Here is a 12,393-nt window from a genome sequence, read left to right as displayed (position 1 = left end):
AACTAGAGGAGTCAACACACTTTCTCTTCTTCTCCCTATGCTCTCTCGTGGCAGAACCGGTCAACTAGAGGAGTCAACACACTTTCTCTTCTTCTTTCTATGCTCTCTCGCAGCAGAACCGGTCAACTAGAGGAATCAACACACTATCTCTTTTTCTCCCTATGCCCTCTCACGGCAGAATCGGTCAACTAGAGGAGTCAACACACTTTCTCTTCTTCTCCCTATGCTCTCTCATGGCAGAACCGGTCAACTAGAGGAGTCAACACACTTTCTCTTCTTCTTCCTATGCTCTCTCGCGGCGGAACCGGTCAACTAGAGGAGTCAACACACTTTCTCTTCTTCTCCCTATGCTCTCTCGTGGCAGAACCGGTCACCTAGAGGATTCAACACACTTTCTCTTCTTCTCCCTATGCTCTATCGTGGCAGAACCGGTCAACTAGAGGAGTCAACACACTTTCTCTTCTTCTTCCTATGCTCTCTCGCGGCGGAACCGGTCAACTAGAGGAGTCAACACACTTTCTCTTCTTCTCCCTATGCTCTCTCGTGGCATAACCGGTCACCTAGAGGAGTCAACACTCTTCCTCTTCTTCTCCCTATGCTCTCTCGTGGCAGAATCGGTCAACTAGAGGAGTCAACACACTTTCTCTTCTTCTCCCTATGCTCTCTCGTGGCAGAACCGGTCAACTAGAGGAGTCAACACACTTTCTCTTCTTCTCCCTATGCTCTCTCGTGGCATAACCGGTCACCTAGAGGAGTCAACACTCTTCCTCTTCTTCTCCCTATGCTCTCTCGTGGCAGAACCGGTCAACTAGAGGAGTCAACACACTTTCTCTTCTTCTCCCTATGCTCTCTCGTGGCAGAACCGGTCAACTAGAGGAGTCAACACACTTTCTCTTCTTCTCCCTATGCTCTCTCGTGGCATAACCGGTCACCTAGAGGAGTCAACACTCTTCCTCTTCTTCTCCCTATGCTCTCTCGTGGCAGAACCGGTCAACTAGAGGAGTCAACACACTTTCTCTTCTTCTCCCTATGCTCTCTCGTGGCAGAACCGGTCAACTAGAGGAGTCAATACACTTTCTCTTCTTCTTTCTATGCTCTCTCGCAGCAGAACCGGTCAACTAGAGGAATCAACACACTATCTCTTTTTCTCCCTATGCCCTCTCACGGCAGAATCGGTCAACTAGAGGAGTCAACACACTTTCTCTTCTACTCGCCATGCTCTCTGGTATCCACAACCAGAAACGACGCTGCTTGTTTGGAGAGTGCAGCGCGGGGCAGTCGTGGGCTGTCGTTTGTAGTTGGCCGGAGCCATTAAAGACGCCGTGCTACATTACAGAGGCGCCGCAGTAAGTGCTCAGGCTGCATACGCGAATAATGCTTAATGTCGACGCTAGTGTTGGAAACGTCATCCCAGACTGAACCGTTTCAGAACCCTAAGTGTTATTAGAATCTTGCAGCATGAGTTTATTATTCTGAAAGGGCATGAATAAAAAAAATGTTGCGTGCTAGTGTGTTGTGCTTTCAGAATTTCACCCATTGATTACTAAACAATCTGCTTGCAACCTGAAGAAAGAAGAGGTACAAGCTATCAAGAGGCTGAAGGCCGACAGTAGTATATTGTTACTGTCTGCCGATAAGGGAAATGCAACCGTCGTAATGAACACCGAAGATTATGAGCTGAAGATCCGGGACCTGTTAGGTCCCACGACGTACCGAAAACTAAGCGCATATCCGACGCAGCGTACCACATGGAACACGGATTGGTTAATCAAGGCATCTTCTCTGCCGGCGTACATACAGAGGAAGCTGCGAAACACAGAAGTTCTACTGTCTCGTCTGTATGGATAACTTTCCACTGCCGGCCAGAGTGACCGAGCGGTTCTAGGCGCTATAGTCTGGAACCGCGCGACCGCTACGCTCGCAGGCTCGAATCCTGCCTCGGGAATGGATGTGTGTGATGTCCTTAGGTTAGTTAGGTTTAAGTAGTTCTAAGTTCTAGGGGACTGATGACCTTAGAAGAAGTTAAGTCTCATAGTGCTCAGAGCCATTTGAACCATTTAACTTTCAACTGAGACCTATTGTTAGCGCTCCTGGGTGAGCGACGTATAAACTGGCGAAAAACTTGGCATCTCTGCTCCAGCCGCAAGTGGTGAAGACTGACACATACATAAAGGACTCAGGACAAAAAAATGGCTCTGAGCACTATGGGACTTAACATCTGAGGTCATCAGTCCTCTAGAACTTAGAACTAGTTAAACCTAACTAACCTAAGAACATCACACACATCCATGCCCGAGGCAGGATTCGAACCTGCGACCGTAGCGCCTAGAACCGCTCGGTCACACCGGCCGGCGACTCAGGACATTTCATTAAGAAGCTGAAGAAACTAAAACATGCACCGAACGACATCCTGGTCAGATACCATGTTGTTTCTTTGTTTACTCTCTGGAGCACTTCAGTCCCATTTTCACGCAAGACGTCACCAAGCTCTTTCATGCATGTCTCACCGCGAGCTATTTCACGTGGAATGGCAACCTCTATGAACAGCAGCAACGAGTCGCCGTGGGTACCCATCTTAGTTCAGTGGTGGCCAGCTTCTTCATGGAACATTTCGAAGCACAGGCACTAGATTGGCGCCCTGTAAAGTGCGGTACAGACATGTAGATCATACCTTTGATGCGCGGAACCATGGTTACAAACAGCTTCCTAAGACACTTTAACAGCCTCCACGCCAGCATAAAATTTACCAGGGAAGCAGAAAAGGACAAAAACCTACCATATCTAGACGTGCTGGGCACAAGCGACGGTGGAAACGTGGGAGACGAGGTGTATCGAAAATTGACGCTCACGGACCGCTACCTGCACAAACTGTCTAACCACCACCCTAGCCAGAAAAGAGGCACGATTAATACACATTCCTAGAGTGAGGGACAGTATCGGCCGTATATTGCGCAAACACGGCGTAGAGACTATTTACGTACCGACATAGAAGATCACAGAGTGTCTGAAATCGGCAAAGGAGAAAGGACCCACTTGCAATGTCGGGAATATACCGCATACGGTGCACATGCAGAAAAGTTTATGTCGGAATGAGTGGACGATCAGTCAACACCAGGAGCACACGACATAAGCGACATTGCAGGCTCGGAAAGAAATCGGCCGTGGCAGATCTCGCGCTGTATGAGACCGACCACGTAGTACAGTTAGCCAACACGGAAGTTCTGGCTGTAGAGAAGAACTATCACACCCGCTTGTTCACAGAAGCTGTGGAAATACACAAACACGAGAATAGCTTCAGCAAGAAAGAAGAAAGCATCAAGGTAGGCGGATTCTGGACTCTCGTGCTGCAGCGATGTTGGGAAAAATCATCAGACAAAGGTCGGCCAAAGAACCCGAGACAGAAGACCACAGGCAGTATGTAAATTTTATTAATTAGCCTACAGGTCGTGGTCCAAAAGGAGAGGTGCTGTTCTTGGAGAAATGGGGCAAAAAAGAAGGAGGAATCGCATGAAGCTGTAAAATTGCTTTAAAGGAAGGACAAGTCTCACAACTTAATGCCTTTTCACGACCGTGGACTGTCAAATTAAGTGTTACGAATTTCGTCACTTAAAACTTGTGGGCTAATACGCCGTGCTAGATATATAAAACTCTCTCGTAACATTTCCTCTCCGACTCGCTTGGCGGTGTGGCTCTTAGTCCGGCTGTGGCCGATTTGTTTACAGGGAATTTTGAGCAACGGGCGTTGCACACTGCCAGTAAAAGACCAGCACCGTGGTGCCGTTACGCCGACGATACTTTCGTAGTATGAACGCACGGTGCAGAGGAATTGTATGCTTTCCTGAGACATCTCTAATCAACCCGAAACTACAGTTTAGTACGGAGACGGAGAATAATGGCCAACTGACTTGCTCGCGTGTGTCTCTTATCAAGTGAGAATACGGGACGTTGCGCTATAGGGCGCACGAAAAAGCCACGCACACTGACCATTGCCTGCACAAAGATTCTGACCACCACCCCAACCAAAAAGAGGTATGATTAAAACCTTGGTGGTCAGGGTGGACAAAACTTGTGAACCGACTTATTTAAAAGTTGAACTTGAAATCTATGGTCGACATTCAAGAAAGATGGTTATTGGAACAAGGAGATAGATCGAGCACTTCGCAATAGGGAGAGAATCAGGATGGACGAGGACCAACGGTCACCCAATGGGAAAGTTATCCTTCCGTTCATCAGTATGATTACAGATCGCATTGGGAAAGTGTTGAGCAAGTATAGTGTGGATCTGTTGATAAAATATCGATATAACGATATTTCTTCCAAAAATATCGATAAGTATAGGTGATATGTATTCCACGATATATAGACATCAAAATGGCGATATCGAGTGCCGATGTGTGAAGGACTCTTACAGCTTTTGAGGTATCATGACTTACAGTCTCTCTCTTTGACTGTGTGAAGCAAGAATACGTGGTACACGAGGAGAAGTATGTCCGATAGCACCAGGGGGAGGGGGGGGGGGATGTTTGCAGTGTGAATTGAATGACAAGATTTTCAATGTGAAGAAACAGTACACCAGTTGCATTAAAAGACAATTTTTAGAGCAACTAGTGTGTTATTTCTTCGATTCGGCATTCTAAAACAGTTGCTGAAAAGGATGAACAAAAATATAAATTCCGCGGGATTAGCGAGCGGTCTAGGGGATGCAGTCACGGACTGTACGGCTGGTCCCGGCGGAGGTTCGAGTCCTCCCTCGGGCATGGGTGTTTGTCCTTAGGATAATTTAGGTTAAGTAGTGTGTAAGCTTAGGGACTGATGACCTTAGCAGTTAAGTCCCATAAGATTTCACACACATTTGCACATTTGAAAAATATAAATGACTAGATTGGTCTCTGCGGTGGGCATATACGTGTGAGCGGAAATGTTGACGGAACCGGCGGTTGGCGCTACCAACAGAAACTGTAGCTTTTAGCTCCACCACGTGGTTTTGACACAAGTGTTACGTCGCTGGCGTTGGCAGAAATGAAAAAAAAAGCATGGAAGTGTGTGATGTCCTTAGGATAGTTAGGTTTAAGTAGTTCTAAGTTCTAGGGGACTGATGACCTCAGAAGTGCTCAGAAATTAAAAAACTGATTATCATCTCGAAGAACGCACTGAAGAAACGTGTGCCAACATTTCTGCAGAAATCCTCCTACGAGTGCATGACGACAGGATTCAGCGCCTTGAAATGAGCGTTGACCGAAAGGGACATCGTGCTGAACACATTCAATGACTGTTTTTTTATGGAGAACAGTCCCCCTCGTAATTCCAAGAAAAATGTGTTATAACTTTAGAACCATAAGTGCTACTTCGAATTTGTTTGTAGGAATGTGCCTGTCGGAAAATGCTGATGTTATTTGATATATCACGTAACCGTGTTCCAACTTAAAAATACCGACTTCGATTCAAAATAGCCGATTGCAAGATGGCGCCCATGTTGTGTATGTACAGCAAAGGATAGATAACCTCACCATACCTTAGCGGAATGTTCGGGTTTCCCCATTCCTGCAGGGTTTTCGACATAGAGGGGTGTACTGCGACTTTTGACCCGCCCTGCACTTCCAGAGTCCTCCTCCTTCTGCTCCTGTTTTATCATGGTCTTAATCAGAAAGCAATAAAATGATCAGAGCCACAGTCTATTCCTGTTTTTAACCTTACATCTTGCACCTGAATTACCCGGTGCCTTAGCACTCTTACACATTCTGTAATGGATTTTAGGTCCCTTGACAGATTGACCCAAGTGTATTTACGTATATCTCTGTGCTGGGATGGGGCATTCATATGAGTACTCTTCTGAACCTTACACAAGTTAATCAGCCTCATTCCGTTACCGTTCTCTACAGCTTAATCATTTAATCTTTTCCCACTTCACCCATTTAAGTCCGTCATTACTAATAATTTGCTTACATCTGGAAATTCGTCAACCACTTCTTGCAAGCCGTCGAATAAACTCGTCTTTTCTCGTCAGTTGCTGCTTTTTTAGGGTCATACACAAATTAATTCCAGTTTTTGTTCCTTGAGTTTTTATTCTTACACTGACTATCCTTCATTCTCTTCCTTCCAATTAATTATTGCATGTTTCCATTCTCGTTTATAAGAACTGCTTCTTATGATTTGGTCTTTCCACTTCGCCCCAAAACCAATGTCAGTTTGCAGTTACTTCTTGTCCACATCGTTTCATTGTCGTTCCTCTTATTACCGGGATATCCATTTAATTACCACTAAATGACGTTAAATCAACTTTCATATCTATATTACACTTACACTATGTGATCAAAAGTATCCGGACACCTGGCAGAAAATGACTTACAAGTTCGTGGCGCCCTCCATCGGCAATGCTGGAATTCGGTATGGTGTTGGCCCACCCTTATCCTTGATGACAGCTTCCACTCTCGCAGGCATACGTTCAGATGCTGGAATATTTGTTGGGGAATGGCAGCCCATTCTTCACGGAGTGCAGAACTGAGGAGAGGTTGTAATTAACCTATTTCTACGGGTTATAACGCTAAGATTAGGGTCACTACCGAGTCCAACCAAACACTGTGCAGTAGATCAGCTCCCAGCAACACACCTGAAAATAAGACTTAATCTAAGGCATTTGCTTTAAAATAAAGGGATAAACTAACCACTGGACCTGTGCTTAGGTGCAAAAATGTAACCTCGGAGCACAAGAGAAAATTATAGATAAAATCATTTATTCCTAATAATGGGTGTGAGGCATGTACACAATTCCTGATAAAATTAATTCCTAAAACATTAAAGAAAAGCATTCTCCGTTATAATCTACACCTAAAATCATTGGTGTGAATCATTCATACAACTGCTGTTGCCTCATAACTGATCGCAATAATTCGTGAAACGGTACACGTTTCGCAGTACACCCGCGTGCCCACGTGGTTTGTGGAGACGCTATTTCTAGGTATCGTGGCCAAGTTGTAACAATATCACATCACACAATTATGAAGAGTTAACATTCTTTAAAACAAACATGACATCGGACAGTTAGTGATGACGGTAGCCCGACGAACTCAACCACGTGGCTGGCCCCCCACAGACGAAAGATACATAAAGCAAGGAAATTTTAAGAGAAGGCGAAGCTGTTAATATTTAGGAAAATAAAAGCTCATACAGGCACAGCTGAAGGCAAACAGACATTCATACAGAAGCGAGTGCTCACTTCTCATCGACACCTTTGTGTGGCGCTCTTCCGGCGGATCCATTTACTAAAAGAGAAATCCGCCCTAGTTTTGCATTCCTTGCTGCGACAAGGCAAAGCAATCTTTCAGAGTTGAAAAGCGAGACCAAAAGCTAACAGCTCTCGTCTCGCCAAGTAACAACGCGCCACGCGGTCAGTCTAACTCACCCTTCTTTGACTGGAGCACAGCTGTGGACGCTTCCCGTACTGGCGGCAGACTGCCTCGCTTTTTCTTCTCCAGCCTCTTCCACCCTCCGCGTGGCTCGGAAAACCCAAAGACGCCATTTCCGCTACCAACCTATCGCAGGTGGATTTCTCACAAGTAGCGCAAACCTCTTTGCCTACTTGACCACTACGAGAGTTGGCTATTCTGTGCAACTGCTGCTGAATCTGTATGACTATCGCAGACTTTCTGTAGCAGACTACGCCACCCTCTAGCAACGACACATAAACACAGTCATTCAGTCACACCACTATGAGAGTTATAAACAAGGAACAGAAAGAGAAATGCTAGAGAAAATGGGCTACCGGACTAATGAAAGGTGGCTACAGGACCATTTCAAGGTATCGATGTCGGTCGATGAGGCCTGGCACGAAGACGGCGTTCCAAAACATCCCAAAGGTGTTCTATAGGATTGTGGTTAGGACTCAATGTAGGCCAGTCTATTACAAGAAATTTACTGTCATGTAACCACTCCGCCATAGGCCGTGCTTTATAAATAGGTGCTCGATCGTGTTGAAAGACGCAATCGTCATTCCCGAATCTCTCTTCATCAGTGGGAAGCAAGAAGCTGCTTAAAACATCAATGCAGGCCTGTGCTGTGATACTGCCACGGAAAACAAGGGGTGCCAGCCCCCTCCATTATTAACACGACCACACCGTAACACCACCGCCTCCAAATATTAATGTTGGCACTACACACGACCGGCCGCTGTGGCCGAGTGGTTCTAGGCGCTTCAGTCTGGAACCGCGCGACCGCTTCGGTAGCAGGTTCGAACCCTACCTCGGACATAGATGTGTGTGATGTCCTTACGATAGTTAGGTTTAAGTAGTTCTAAGTTCTAGGGGACTGATGACCTCAGAAGTTAAGTCCCATAGTGCTCAGAGCCATTTGAACCACACGCTGGCGGAAGACGCTGGACGAAACTGACAGCATGAATCCTTAAGGGCTGTGCATAAATCCGTAAAATTACTAGGGGGTGGAAATCTCTTCTGAACAGCACGTTGCAAGGCAGTCCAGATATTTAGGGAGTTTGGTGGCCAACGCAAGTGTTTAAACTGTTTAAACTCAGAAGATTGTTCCTGGGACCACTCTGCAGCAATTCTGGACGTGTGGGGTGTCGCATTGTCCTGCTGGAATTGCCCATGTTCGTAGGAATACACAATTGACATGAATGGATGCAGATGGTCAGACAGGATGCTTACGTGCGCTTCAGCTGTCAGAGTCGTATCTAGTCGTATGAGGAGTCCCACATGACTTTAACTGCACACGCCCCAGAGCATTACACAGCCTCCACCAGCTTCAACAGTCCCCTGCTGACATACAGGGTCCATGGATTTACGAGGTTGTCTCCATAGCCATACACGTCCATCCGCTCGATGCAATTCCAAACGGTACTCGTCCGTACAGGCCTCATGTTTCCAGTCATCAACGATCCACTGTCGGTGTTGACGGGCCAGGCGAGGCGTAAAGGTTTGTGTCGTGTGATCAAGGGTACACGAGTGGGTCTTCGGCTCCGGAAGCCCATATCGATGATGTTCCGTTGAATGGTTCGCATGCTGACACTTGTTGATGGGCCAGCATTAAAATCTGCAGCAAGATACGGAAGGGTTGCACTTCTGTCACGTTGAACGATTCTCTTCAGTCGGCGTTGGTACTGTTCTTGCGGGATCTTTTTCCGGCGGCAGCAATGTCGGAGATTTGATGTTTTACCGGATTCCTGATATACACGGTACACTCGTGAAATGGTCATCCGGGAAAATCCCCACTTCATCGCTACCTCGGAGATGCTGTGTACCATCGCTCATGCCCCAACTATAACGCGACCTTCAAACTCACTTAAATCTTGATATCCTGCCAAAGCAACAGTAACCGACCTAGGGACCAATGACCGTAGCACCAACCAGTAACCGACCTAGTAACTGCGCCAGACACTTGTTGTCTTATACAGGCGTTGCCGACCGCAGCGCCTATTCTGCCTTTTTACATATCTCTGCATTTGAATATGGAAGCCTATATCAGTTTCTTTGGCGCTTCAGTGTATGTTATGGGAAATATTTCAGATCCTGTCATATTAAATGAGAAATGTGTCACTGCTATGTAAGAGCATTAACCCAGAAAACCGATTTTGGCAAATAAAATAGTTCTAATGCACATCATGGTGTATTGAAGACGTCTTTCTATAAACGTTTCCTCTTTATCAGACGTGACGTATTTCTTATTTGGCTAAGAATTTACTAGTTCCGCGTTAAGACGGCAAACCACTTCAAGATCAAACCAGACAGGTGTTGTAACTACTCCGAAAATAGTGCAACATCGCCGTGTAACTGGGATTCTACCTGGATAAATTGCTACAGTTGCATTAAAAATAAAAGGAAAAAAACGTCGATATCTGTTTCTCTGTAGTTAAACTAAACTCTGCCCGAACTGGTCATAAAGCCCCAACGGTACCGACCGGTCGCCGTGTCATCCTCGACCAACAGGCCTCACTGCATGCGGATATGCAGGACCATGTGGTCAGCACGCAGTTCTCCAGATTAAGAGACGCGAACCGCTACCTCTCATTCAAGTACCCCCTCAATTGGCCTCGAAAGGGCTGAGTGGACTCCGCTTGCCAACAGCGTTCGGTAGACCGGATGGTCACCCATCCAAGTGCTAGCCCAGCTCGACAGCGGTTAACTTCGGTGATGTGAGGGGAAGCGGTGCTACCACTGCCTTCTCTGTAAGTAATTAGCAATGAAAATACGCTAAGCGCCGCTTAGTGAGTGCTTCCTCACAATTCACCCAGTGGAAACGATATTACGACATGAACGGCTTCGGAAGCAGGTGAGGTGCAGAGCTTAGCCCAATCGCCCCTTACATCGGACAACACGCGTGTGCTCCAGAGCTGAGCGACGCTGCCGCCGAGCGCTCACCTCGCAGTCGTCCGCCAGGTAGTCGTAGCTGGTGGTGAACTCCCCCGTGTAGGCCGTCTCGTTGGCAGCCTCGTCCAAGATCAGCGACACGTTCACCAGCATCCCCGGGTATTCCCCGTCGTCGCAGGCGCCAAAGTCCACGGTCTTCAGAGCGTACGGCCCCTGCCGGACACAAACAATACATTGCAAGGGGTCTTCCAGCACTCGTGTCGACACAACGAATGTTGTTTTGAAACCAAGTGCTGACAAAACAATACGTTGGTGCTTTATCTACACTAATATATAGGATGATTTCTGCACCATGTACAAGCTCTAGGGATTGACTGAGGAGAGGATACAGATCAGAGAAGGTCTAATTAACTTATGCCCGGAAGTGTATGGTTTCTATGCTAGAGGACATTTATTCAACCGTACGAGGGTCGTTCAATAAGTAATGCCCTACATTTCTTTTCTCACAACATATTTGCTGTTAAGAGTCAGAATTTGGTGACACTAACAGAGTGATTATAATTAAACTTTCAAAACGCTGTAGAAATAACACCTCTGGTCACAATTACGTCAATTTGGAACGGAATATTATCGGAAAAGGAGGAAAACGTACGGCAGAAGAAAAAAATTGTGTGAAGATTGATCAGTAGATGGCGCTGTATGCGTCAGAATACGTAAATGAAAACACCTGCCATGCGCACGACCCAGTAAAGTCGGTGTAAACACGCCGGGTACACGGCTTTTCCTCCTTTCGCGTCTGCAACGGTCGCCGTGACTGTCTCAATGCAGGATCGCGCTCTGCTCGCAAAGCTGCATTACAAGAATGATGGCTGTGCACACGTCGCTCTGCAGAAGCCACAGCAGTGCAGGAGGAGACGAGTGGTGGAGTGCAAACGTGTGGTGCACGGAGAACTGCCCGAACGTTGGGCGTACGCGTGAGCACGGCGCGTAAAATCCTACGAAACATTCTTCTTTGCTATCCATTCAGAATTTCCCATGTGCCCGAGTTGCTTCCTGTTGACCTGCCAGCAAGAGTGACCTTTGCTTTAGAATTTCTTGCTCGCACGGAAGTGGTCAATGATTGACCGTGGAAGATTTTGTGGACACACGAAGCCCACTTTCATCAGACAGGATATGTCAGTACACAGAATTGCCGAATAACGGCAACGGAAAATCCACACGCAAAGCAACCAGTACCACTTCATGCTGAAAAGGTTTCTGTGTGTTGCGGGTTTACGGAATCGTTTTTCATAGGGCCATAATTTTTGTAAGAGACAGGTACTTCCGCCCCTGTTACCTGTACCGTCACTGGTAAACACTACGCGTGTCTTTAGCGCAACCACTTCATTCCAGCTCTCCAACAGCGTGGGTGTGTGGATGAAATCATTTTTATGCAAGATGGTGCACCTCCGCACACTGAAAATCCAATTAAGCAGCTGCCGAAGTACCATTTCGGAAATGCAAGAATTACCAGCCGCCATTTCCTTACAGCCTGGCCGTCTCTATCACCTGATCTTGATCCGTGTGATTTCTGGCTGTGCAGCTGTCTGAAAGATGTTGCGTTCAGTGATCCGACTGCAAACTTAGCTACATTTAAGACACGCAGGACAATTAAAAACTGATTTTTCCCAATCCATGTGATATGACCTTGCCTTGGTGGATGGGCTTACGTGATTAACAGTATGACGTTTGACGTCAAACGTACACCTTAGGCTTTGTTGTATGATTCATTTGTAGTCAACCTCTATTAAACAATGGCGCTTACAGCGACATCCATTGCTACATTCTGTAACTATTTATTTTTCTTCTACGATAGGTTTTCCCCCTTCTCCGTTAATATTCCGTTGCAGTTTGACCTTATTCGGACCAGTGGTGTTATTTCTAAAGTGTTTTGAAAGTTTAACTTTAATTATAGTCACCCTGTACATGAACTTGTCTTGTCCAAGGCCTACTTTTCTACATAGTCTCCATCACGTTCTATGGCTGCACGCCATCGTTGTGGAAGAGCATCTATTCCCTGCTATTAAAAGCTCTTGTC

General features: G+C 46.4%; 1 protein-coding gene across 1 annotated transcript in view; it reads right to left on the bottom strand.

Annotated features, from left to right (window-relative positions):
* Positions 1-12,393, bottom strand: part of LOC126442775 (uncharacterized) — a 128,095-nt gene that overhangs the window by 83,294 nt on the left and 32,408 nt on the right. Inside the window, exon 2 of the mRNA XM_050090805.1 lies at positions 10,368-10,529. Coding sequence (XP_049946762.1) covers positions 10,368-10,529 — 162 coding nt within the window. The remainder of the gene's footprint in view (positions 1-10,367; positions 10,530-12,393) is intronic.

Source organism: Schistocerca serialis, unplaced genomic scaffold (genome assembly GCF_023864345.2).
Source record: "Schistocerca serialis cubense isolate TAMUIC-IGC-003099 unplaced genomic scaffold, iqSchSeri2.2 HiC_scaffold_1406, whole genome shotgun sequence".
Taxonomy (NCBI): Eukaryota; Metazoa; Arthropoda; class Insecta; order Orthoptera; family Acrididae; genus Schistocerca; species Schistocerca serialis.
This window is presented reverse-complemented; position numbering and strand designations above follow the sequence as displayed.